Source organism: Indicator indicator, chromosome 14 (genome assembly GCF_027791375.1).
Source record: "Indicator indicator isolate 239-I01 chromosome 14, UM_Iind_1.1, whole genome shotgun sequence".
NCBI lineage: Eukaryota > Metazoa > Chordata > Aves > Piciformes > Indicatoridae > Indicator > Indicator indicator.
Genome location: NC_072023.1, coordinates 18281710 through 18293089, shown reverse-complemented (window position 1 = coordinate 18293089; position 11380 = coordinate 18281710). Strand labels below are relative to the sequence as shown.

The 11380-nt window shown below is 48.3% G+C and overlaps 1 protein-coding gene across 1 annotated transcript; it reads right to left on the bottom strand.

The window, feature by feature from the left end:
- Nucleotides 1-381: 381 nt before the first annotated feature.
- Nucleotides 382-10640, bottom strand: GABARAPL1 (GABA type A receptor associated protein like 1). The gene is made up of 4 exons (XM_054386867.1): nt 10526-10640; nt 5172-5250; nt 3503-3621; nt 382-618 (listed from the first exon to the last, which is right to left on the bottom strand). Exons 1-4 carry the CDS (start codon nt 10613-10615, stop codon nt 553-555), a joined length of 354 nt encoding a protein of 117 aa, XP_054242842.1. The 5' UTR covers nt 10616-10640; the 3' UTR covers nt 382-552.
- Nucleotides 10641-11380: the final 740 nt, after the last annotated feature.

The window sequence follows — 11380 nt, the reverse complement described above, 5'->3', positions numbered from 1 at the left end:
AGGTAGCAGCTGGGAGTGAAGACTGTCAGCAGAGGGACAGCCTCATGTGACAGCCAAAGTGAAGTATTTCACAGCTCACTGAATGCTCACAGGAGTGCAGCCTGTGCCACGGGCAGGATGTGACAAGGACAGTGTACAATATGTGGCATGCCTTCTTCAGCCAATGAAAGAGTTACACAAAAAGGTCCAGCCTGCCCAGTAACTCTCCTGGAGCTCCACCATACTGGTTTGTCTAGCAGTCTCCAGGACTGGGTTACTTCCAGCTGTGGCAACAGAAGAACTCTTAAGAGTGGAGTCTCCCCATCCCTCAGCACTGAACCCCTCCTTAGCCTTTCAGTTCACCCTTTCATACACTGACCCCCACCCCTCCCTCCCCTCAATTGAAAAAAGAATGGTTACAATTAATGCATGGAAGGTGATGGCATTGTGCATGTGGTTCACTTCCAGTTCTCTTCCCCTCTTCTCAGGCATCCTTCTTCCTCCTCTCCAACACTTCCCCCCCCAAATCCATTCCAACAGTCCATCTCCCCTGTCTGCCTGAGGGGCTGCTGCTCACTTGCCATAGACGCTCTCATCGCTGTAGGCCACGTAGAGAAAATAGTCTTCCTCATGGTTGTCCTGCAAGGGCAGAGAGGCAGGAGGTAACAAACCACTACACATGAAAAAGCCCAGCTGTCCTGACTTTAACACAGTCTGCTCTAACAAGCAAGCCCTACCCCCCACCCCTCCATCCCCTCTCAGGTGGGACAAGGACAAGGGGATCCAGGAGGCAGGTACAGTAAGAGAAAACCTTCAGGAGTTGAGGTAGGGGAAAAAACAATAAATTTATTGAAATAATGCAAAATAATACCAAGGCAAATACCAGCATGTATAGTAGGGCAGGGGAACAGGACTGCATCTTACAAGGGCTTGTAGTGACAGGACAACAGGGATTAGATTGAAGCTTGAGCAGGGCAGATTGAGACTGGAGATTAGGAAGAAATTCTTTCCAGTGAGGATGGTGAGACACTGGAACAGGTTGCCCAGGAAGGTTGTGGATGCCACCTCCATGGAGGTGTTCAAGGCCAGGCTGGACAGGGCCTTGAGCAGCCTGGTCTAGTGGAAGGTGTCCCTGCCCATGGCAGAGGGTTGGAACTGGATGGTCTTTAAAGTTCCTTCCAACCCAAACCATTCTGTCAATCTATGAGCAGACAAAATGCAAACCACACATACGAACAAACCAAAGACAAAAGGGAAGCTCCTCATGCCCAGAGTGGGGGAAAAGCAACAAAAAACAGGAGCAAGAAACTTTCCAAGCTATAGGATAGACTCTTAGGTCCCATAAATCCCTTCTGGCCCCAGCCAGCCCTTTTGCTTTGCAGTGTGCCTGATGTCAGCATGGTACTGAAGAGCTCATTAACACTCCCCAGCTTGCCCAGGGCTGCACCAGTCCCAGCTTCCACTGCAAGCTGTCCAGCAGAACCTCAGAACTGGTATGGCATCAGGATCAAGAGGAGAGAGTTGGAAGGCTATAACGAGTCGAATCTCACCTCTAAAATTTAAACTTCAGCATTGGTAAATATGGATAATATTTGCTGTTTTTCAGACCACTTTGACAAATGGCTGTGTTTCTAGTCCTGGTTTATGTGTGGACAGATGCTGAGTGATTACAGTGATACAGAAAGTCCGCAGAGTGCCAGGAACTGAGTCCTGACCTCAGCTTCAGACACTGTCTAACTTTGGACAGTGGTCACCCCTTCCTCCTACATATACAGAAGTGGAAAACTTCTTCTGTGTGTTGATTTTATATCACTTTCATCAGTCCACACACCAATTGTCCACCTCTTTCCAACAAGTTACAGATCAAATAAGGCTCAGAGGACCATATTTGGTCCTTTGGAACTTTCTATTTAAAACAGCCTAACACAGGAGAAGGAGAAATCATAGAATGGTTTGGGTTGGAAGGGACCTCCAAAGATCATCCAGTCCAATTAGCTCAGAGCCTTGTCCAGCCTGACTTTGAATATCTTCAGGGATGGGGCCTCAACTATCTCCCTGGGCAACCTGTTGCAGTGTTCCAGCACCTTCATGTTGCAGAACTTGTTCCTAACATCCAATCTAAATCTGCTCTGCTCTCATTTCAAACCATTGCCCCTCATCCTATCACTGCAGGCATTTGCAAACAGTCCCTCTGCAGCTTTGTTTTAGCCCCCTTCAGTTCCTGGAAGGCTGCTATTAGGTCTCCCCCAAGCCTTCTCTTCTCCAGGCTGAACAAACCCAACTCTCTCAGCCTGTCCCCATAGCAGAGGTGCTCCAGCCTCCTGATCATCCTTGTGGCCTCTTCTGGACCCTCTCCCTCAGGTCCATGTCCTTCCTGTGTTGAGGGCTCCAGAGCTGCACACAGCACTGCAGGTGAGGTCTCCCCAGAGCAGAGGCAGAATCACCTCTCTCCATCTCTGGCCATGCTGCTTTTGATGCAGCCCAGGCTGCCATTGGCCTTCTGGGCTGCAAGTGCCCATTGCTGGCTCACGTCCAGCTTCTCATCCACCACCAGCACCCCCAAGTCCTTTTCTGCAGGGCTGCTCTCAATCTCACCATCCCCCAGCCTGGACTGATATCTAGGATTGCCCCAAGCTAGGTGCAGGACTTTACACTTTGCCTTATTGAACCTCATGAGATTCTCCTCAGCCCAACTCTCCAGCCTGTCCAGGTCCCTTTGGATGACACCCATCCCATCCTTCAGTCTTATCAACCACAACACTCCACTTGGGATCATCTGCAAACTTGCTGAAGGTGCCCCTCAGCCTTACTGTCTGTATCACTGTGGAAGATACTGAACTAATCAAGGAGAAATCAATCCAGGCTGCAAACCACCCATGATGTAACAGCTGTGTAATTGAGGAGCACTCCCCTGATAGGCACACAATATGACTTTAAGGTTAATCAAACAACACTGCCTGCTAGAAACACTGTGCAGCAATGTTCACAGTGTCCTACAAGGTCCTCATACACAGTACAAGGCATAAGAAAGTAATTCTGCATGAAGAATAAATACTCCTTCACAACATATTTACAGCTGGTTGCCCAGTGACACTGTGTTCCTCCAATGGCCCAAAGGAAATCTCTTTTGTATGAACAGGAAAGCTAGTGTGAATGTGCTGCTCCACCCCAACCTTTCCTCTGAAATCTGAAGTATAAAGTAGTTTATTTCAACACTTTGTTCAAGTGCTAGGAGCAACATCTCAGTGCTGGGGCAAGTACTCACTGCCTGACTTGACAACCCTTTCAACTAGCAAACAATCAGTTAACATGATGAGGCTCCCCAGACTCCTCTTTGTAACTGCAGCATACAATATCCCTCAAGAGCTGACACGATACAGCCCAGGCCAAGGGGGTCACTATTCAGACATCCATGACTAAGCTGCATTCACTGCCAGCTGAGTAGTGTTCAGTTGTCCTTCAGTCAGGATGTGCATTCTTCTGGACACTCCAGGAAGAGGTGGAAGAGATGGGCCAGGCTTACCTCATACAGCTGGCCCATGGTGGCACTGGTGGGAGGGATGGTGTTATTGACAAAGAAGAAGAGGGCATCTTCTGGCCTCAGGTGGATCCGTTTTCGGATTAAGAAGTAGAATTGGCCAACTGAAGAGGAATAGAAGAGAACACCTTAGATGAAGAAGGAACATTTTTGGTGGTTTTTTGGTGATTTGTGGTTTGTTTGGGTTTTTAACCTAATCACAGAATCATAGACTCGTTTTGACTGGAAAAGGTCATCAAGTCCAATCATTCTCTAACTCCAAGTCTGGTGCTAATCCATGTCCCTTAGCACCACATCTCTGCCTCTTTCTAACACCTCCATGGATGGGAATTGAGCTACCACCCCAGGGCACCGGTTCCAGCGTTTGAGAACCCTTTAACCATGGCTGCTTTCTTTTGGTGGTGGAAGTCACATCCTTTACATGCCAAGTAAGGAAAAATGAACACCACAGAGAAGAAAGCACCAACTCCCTGACTGACCACCCTAGCAGCCAATCCACTCAGAGCCTGCAGTTTCTCAGGTACATGCTTCATGCCAGGGACTATCTAAGTCTACATTTTACCTACCACGGTCTGAAATACTCTATGGTGGGGATTAGTAGGAAGACCTCCTAACTAGGTTAACCTTTAAATTCTATAGATCAGAGACATCTTGGAGAATTTAATCTGGGTGTAAGTGATCCTATCATTCCTGAAAACAAATTCCTTACTATTTGCTTGAGCTATGTTGCATAAGAAAGTATTTCACAACCCACTGTACACTGGAAGAAAAAGAAATGCTATTCCTGTTACTCAGTCATGTTCTCAAATGAAAACAAATGTCATCACACACAAAATGGCCATGACCACTTAGAAAAGGAACTTTGTAGCCATGACTCCAACCACAGATGTGGAAAATGATGGGACCTGTCTCTTCCAGCATGGAGCATACAGCCTCTGGCAACTCTGCAGGTAGGTCATCACTGACTGATGATTATGACATACAACTGACTTATTTTCATCGTGGCTAGCAGTCAGCTGTGACACACACACAGATTAGCTAGATCAGGGGGATACCTGAGAAGACCTCAGAGAATGTTGTAATCCAGGCTGCAAGGTACACAAATATAACAAGGCCAACCTGGGGTAAGGATCACAGAATTTTAGAATGGCTTAGGTTGGAAGGGGCCTCAGAGATCATCTACTCCAACCTCCCCACCATGGGTAGGGACACCTCTCAACTAGACTTGGCTGCTCAAGGCCTTAGCCAACCTGGCCTTGAACACCCCCAGGGAGGAGGCATCCACAACCTCGCTGGGCAGCCTATTCCAGAGTCTCACCACCCTCATACTGAAGAACTTCTTCCTCAGATTCAGTCTAACCCTGCTCTCCCTCAGCTTCAAGCCATTCCCCCTTGTCCTGTCTAGACATCTTCATGAAAAGTCCCTCTCCAGCCTTCCTGTAAGGTCCCCCTTCAGGTGAAGGAAGGCTGCTCTGAGGTCCACCCTGGAGTCTTCTCTTCTCCAGACTGAACAACCCCAGCTCCCTCAGCCTGTCCTGAAAACCTCGTGGTAAGATGTTGAGTCTGCCTGGGTATCTTCTTGCTGCTGAACACCGTGTAAAAGCATTTCTGAAATCTGACTGAAAATCAGGAAGGAAGGGAGGACTTGTGTTACCTGTGAGGTCAGAAGGCACGAGATACTTCCTTTTGTCTAGGTCAGGTACTCTGGCTTTTGGTGCCTTTTCCACAATTACCTGGAGAGAGAGAATGATACAGAGCAACAAATACACCCTGAGTACCACAAAATGAAATGGACCAGAAGAAAGGATCAGTGGGAAAAAAGACAGAGATGGTGCTACCAGGCCTTCAGAAACTTATTTAATCTACAACAAATGTACAACATTAAAGCACAGACAGGTGAGGAGACTTAAAATCACTGGCTGGGAGCCTGAGACTGCAGCAGTAAGCACTGGAACAGACATAAAAATAAACCATAATGGCCAAGGAAAAAAAAAGAAACCAGGTCACCTTGCTGGGACCAATGCAGGTTAATTTAATATGAAGGAGCTGCCACAATGCTAAGAAATGAAAACCAGAACTAGCTGAACTGTTTCCACGTTACAGTTCCCAACTGCCTGGCACACTTCAGCCCTATTCCCAGTAGTCCCCACATCCTAATTTCTGCCTTCACAAGTACCAGGTGCTCTACAATGAAGAAAAAAATTAAAGAGCTACAGCTCACTGGGGAATATTATGGGTTGGGGTTTTTTTAATCCTTAGTTCTTCAGCAGTTGTCCTCTACTCTGAAAAATCTTATCCTTTCTCTACTTCCTATAGTTCTGGACATTTCCTTATAGTCTAATAATTAAAAACCACAGGCCACCATCTGGGTACCTTGACCCAGAGAGACCTTTGACACAAACTAGAAATCCTCATTATAGTTCACCAAGTTCACAGATGATACCAAGCTGAGTAGTGCAGTTGATAAGTTTGAAGGACAGGATGCCATCCAGAGGGAGCTGGACAGGCTGGAGAGCTGGGCTGAGGAGAATCTTAGGAGCTTCAGTAACGCAAAGTGCAAGGTCCTGCACCTAGGTCAGGGCAATCCTAGATATCAATCCAGACTGGGGGATGGTGAGATTGAGAGCAGCCCTGCAGAAAAGGACTTGGGGGTGCTGCTGGTGGATGAGACACTGGACATGAGCCAGCAATGGGCACTTGAATCCCAGAAGGCCAATGGCAGCCTGGGCTGCATCAAAAGCAGCATGGCCAGAGATGGAGAGAGGGGATTCTGCCTCTCTGCTCTGGGGAGACCTCATGTGGAGAATATGGACCTGATGGAGAGGGTCCAGAGGAAGACCACCATGATGATCAGGGGGCTGGAGCACCTCTGCTATGAGGACAGGCTGAGGGAGCTGAGGTTGTTCAACCTGGAGAGGAGAAGGCTTCAGGCAGACCTAATTGCAGCCTTCCAGTACCTGAAGGGAGCTACAAGAAGGCTGCAGAGGGACTGTTTGCAAAGGCCTGCAGGGATAGGACAAGGAGCAATGGTTTGAAATGAGAGAAGAGCAGATTTAGATTGGGTGTTAGGAACAAGTTCTGCACCATAAGGTTGCTGGAACACTGCAACAGGCTGCCCAGGGAGGTAGCTGAGGCCCTGTCCCTGGAGATATTCAAGGTTAGGCTGAACAAGGCTCTGAGCAAGCTGCTCTCATGGAGGATGTCCCTGCTGCCTGCAGGGCAGTTGGACTGGATGACTTTTAGAGGTCCCTTCCAATCCAAAGCATTCTATGATTCTATTCTAAAGTCATTATGACAGAGACAAATATGAAGCTCAGCAGCTCTAAGGTCAGACCTTCTGTGACAGGGAACTTTTTGTTACCAAAGCTAAGTAAAATATTTACCTCAGAAGCAGAAAGCATTCCAAAGTGACCTGATCTCCTCCAGTGGAAAGCCTTGGAAACCTTTGGAACTGCTCTGTTTGTGCAGGAAAAAACCAAACCAAACCAAACCAACCAACCAAAAAAAAAAAAAAAAAAGAAAAACCTGCAGGCAAGGTTGGGGTTTTTTTGTTGTCTGTTTGGGGGTTTGTGATACTTATTTTTAAACTGGCAAGAGATACATTCCATTAGTCAATCTCTGTGGCCTGCTGTTCTGCAGAAGCCATTTTGACCATCTAAACAAGAAGGTGGATCTGCCTAAGATCCTCAGCTTCTCAATTCTGTTACACCCTGTAACTGTAAATGCTCCATCTGAGATACCATGGAACCCATTTCAATGGGCTCCACGTTCCCACAGCTATTTGGCAACCCAAATCAGCAACTTCATTTATTGTGTAACAGAAAAGGCTGAGCTGCTGTGGGCTAAGCCTTCTTCAAATACAAAATGGTGGTGTCACAGCAGTGAGACACTGTGCAGAGAAAACTGCTGAGATGATGAGCTTGCTCTGTTTAGCCTGGACAAAGAGCCATGCTAACTCAGTTTCTTGTAGATCCAGGTGAGGATCTGCAAAGCACATCACACCATAGAGATGCCAGCTTGGACATCTCGTCCCTGTGCTCCACTTGAGTACTGACAACACAGCCAAACCCCATGGAAGTTATGTTTGTTTTTAAAACAAAACCACAGTGGTCTCTGCTACTTGAAGAGCTTGAAGCACCTCAATGAGTACCAGGCATTCAAGATCTTTCAGGCAGCTTGTGGCAGGACAAGATGCTGAAGGGCATGGAACATCTGCCTGCTGAGGAAAGGCTGAGGGAGCTGGGGCTCTTTAGCTTGGAGGAGACTGAGGTGACTTCATTCAGTTTATAAAGTTGTGAAAGGCAGTGTCAGTTGGGCAGAGCCAGGCTCTGCTTGGTGATGTCCAATGACAGGGCAAAGGGCAATGGGTGCAAGATGGAGCAGAGAAGGTTCCACAGGAACCGGAGGAGAAACTTTGTCACTGTGAGGGTGCCAGAGCCCTGGAGCAGGCTGCCCAGAGAGGAGGTGGAGTCTCCTCTGGAAACATTCCAAACCTCATTGGATGCATTCCTGTGTGACCTGCCCTAGGTGATCTTGGTCTGGCAGGGGAGTTGGACTGGATGATCTTTGGAGGTCACTCCTACTCCCTAACATTCTGTGAATCTGTGCAGGAAGGACAGTTCCACAACCTCAGTGAACAGGTGCAGGCTGAATAACAACATCTTGCAAATGTTTTCATCCCCATATCCAACAAGCAATATCTGTCACAAAAGTGCAGTGGAGAAACACCTTTAGTTCTTGCCTCCTATTTCAAAAAGAACTGGCAAGAAGCACTGCTAGCTAGAGGCACTGATGTGGCCACTCTGTGGCTTGTTCACTAGATAATGAAGGAAAAGAAACTGTGTCTGTGAGAAGAGGTGAGAGTTGAAGCCTCTAAACCCCCAGGGAAGATTTAAATCAGATCCTTTATAGAATTCATAGAATGGTTTGGGTTGGAAGGGACCTTAAACATCATCTAGTCCCACCTTCCCTGCTATGGGCAGGGACACCTTCCACTAGCCCAGGTTGCTCAAGGCCTCATCCAGCCTGGCCTTTAACACCTCCAGAGAGGGGGCATCCATGACCTCCCTGGGCAACCTGTTCCAGTGTCTCATCACCCTCACTGTCAAGAATTTTTTCCTAATCTCCAGTCTCAATCTGCCCTCCTCAAGCTTCAGTCCATTCCCTCTCACTTTATCACTACCAGCCCTTGTAAAAAGTCCCTTCACAGCTTTCTTGTAGGCTCCTTCCAGCTACTGGATCATCACTGATCACTAGAGAGATCTCCTTGCAAAGATGCAGAGGAGGAATGGAGGCGCCCTGCTAATCTGAGTATCAGTTGCAGTCAGTTTGCCTGCTGACACAGGTATCTCTTCTGAAGCACTAAACCCTTCACACACATACACAAACCAACCCACACAGAGACTCCAAAGGGCAGGCACAGATTATCTGTACGTCTGGTCCTGCTGGATGGTGGCTGTGGCTAACAGTATAATCTCAGCAAAATGCTGAGATGTGTCAGGGCACTGCAGTGTAGGCAGCCAAAAGGACGTCATCTTCAAGGATCCTGCTGTCAGGAAGGGCAGAGACAGAAGGGATTTAAAGAACAGTTGTCTGCTGCAGCTCTGACAATAGGCTTGCCCTGACAATTCACATCTGAGCCTCACCACATGTTGTTTCCATCTGCTCTTAACTACAGCATACCTGGTTATTCTGGTCCTGCCTTTCTCCATGACATGCTGATGCCCCCCCCCGATCTTGACCTCTTCTACCTCTTGCTTAGTATCTCCGGGGCTCCCCACACAGCTCCTCCAGACATATCTATCATCATCTGCTGCCCTGTTAATCCTCAGTTTACAGCTTGTTTCATGAACCCCCTGTGATCCTCATCATCCACCACAGAAGCAGAGACACTTCACCCCTACATGCTCAACCTGCTACACTATGCCAGGCAGTCCTGAAAGCAAATGCACCCAAATGCTGACTTCCAAAAACTTCTGTAAATCCAGCTGAGGGCCAATCCTAAAAAAAAAAAAAAAAAAACAAAAAAAAAAACACCCAAAACAAACAATCTTATCCTGTCAGGAAAGAACGTGGACCTAACTGTTCCCCCTTGTCCTTAGATTTACAGGGAAGTTTCAAGTTATTTTGCATGCAGTCCCCCTGGGCAGTAAATCCAGGCCATGCCTCTCCAGTGGGGATGGAAAGAAAGAACATGTGCCAAACACTTATTAAAAGGAACATATATATCTATATAGATATAGATATAACTCACAATAAATTCGATTTATCATTCCTTTTTTTTCTCCTCTTAATTATTACTACTAATTATAAAGCTGTACGTTTCCCACAGCCCCCCCCGCTAAGGGACCTAAGGATGAGGAAGCAAAGTTTTGCTAGAAGGCGACCTTGTTTATCAAGTGACGTTTCTTTTACTGTTTTTACTCCCCACAGGATGATTAAACAGGAGAGCAGAAAGACTGGGAAGAGCCATTTTGCTTTCATGCGAAGGAAAAGAACAGGGCGAGACTACAGCTGAAAGAGGCCAGAAGGAACGAAAATAAAAATGAAGGGACAGCAGAATACAGACCTTGGCTTAACCCACTCATTGTTCTCCATTTTCACCGAACTAATGGTAAGCTCCTTCCCCATCCATCCCCACGCATGCAGGCCACCAGAAAAAAAAAAAATATCAGCAGCATTCGCGCTGTCGAATTACTGCGGATTCTTCCCTCCCCCCAAAAAAGGGATTTTAAACCCCGCTGCCCCCCAGCACTCCTACGGAATAAACAGCCACGGCTTTGCTCTCAAGGAAAAAAAACAAACAAAAGGAAGGAAAAAACCCACTAGCCTGGAATTTGAATCAGATAAAAGAGCAATTACTAATGTCTTATTGCGGGGGGAGGGGGGGGGGGGGGGGAGGTAGCCTTAAAAAATAAGGATCAGGATCAGGAAACAGCCGAGAAGGAAAACAAAAGGCGTCAGAGCGCGGCGGCCTTGCCAGGCAAACCGCAATCGCCTCACACTCACAGGGACTCTGTCGGGATATTTCTTCCTGATTTTCTCCCCTTCTTTTTTCCTGTACTCGAACGGGTGGTCTTCCTTGTACTGGAATTTCATGCTGCCGGGTTGTCCGCGTCCCTTCGCGAATGACTGCCGCGGCTCCCTCCCGCTGCCGGCCGGATACCGGAGCCAGCCCCTGCCCGCCCCCACAAGCGCGGCGCCACCCCCGGCGCAGGAGCCCAGCGGCGGAGCGCGGAGCGGCGGCGGCCGAGCGCCCTGAACGTCATGGGCAGCCACTCCGCCCCCTCCGCCCCGGCCCTGTCGCCGGCAGAGGCATGGAGTCAGGGAATTGTTTCGGCTGGAAAAGGCCTGTAAGGTCCATCAGACCAAGCATTATTCAACTCGACCCAGGCTGGTGCTAAGCCATGTCCCTCAGCGCCACAGCTCTGCCTCGTTCAAACACCTAGAGGGATAGGGATTCAACCAGCTTCCTGGGCAGCCTGTTCCAGGCTGTGAGAATCCTTTCAGTCAGGAAATGTCTTCTAATATCCAACCTAAACTCCCCTGGTGCAACTTGAGGCCATTTCCTCTCATCCTACCACTTGTTGCTAGGGAGAAGAGACCAACCCACACCTCGCTCCAGGCTCCTTTGGGTTAAGCACAGTCCCCTCAGCTGCTCCTCACCAGACCTCCATGCCCTTCACCAGCTTCTTTGCCCTTCTCTGGACCCAATCCAGCACCTCAATGTCTTTCTTGGAGTGAGGCCCCCTAAGTTAAACCTAGTCCTCAAGGTGTGACCTCACCAGAGCTGAATACTGTGGGACAATCCCTGCCCTGCTCCTGCTGGTCACGCCATTGCTGATCCAGGCCAGGATGCTGGTG

Bases quoted from the DNA above. Each gene is read 5' to 3' on its own strand.
- GABARAPL1 (XM_054386867.1), bottom strand. From the start codon at position 10,615: ATGAAATTCCAGTACAAGGAAGACCACCCGTTCGAGTACAGGAAAAAA. The intron at 3,622-5,171 runs GTAACACAAGTC...ATTCCTCTTCAG, and splicing joins CGTGCCTTCTGACCTCACAG to TTGGCCAATTCTACTTCTTA. The intron at 619-3,502 runs GTAAGCCTGGCC...CTGCCCTTGCAG, and splicing joins CCATGGGCCAGCTGTATGAG to GACAACCATGAGGAAGACTA.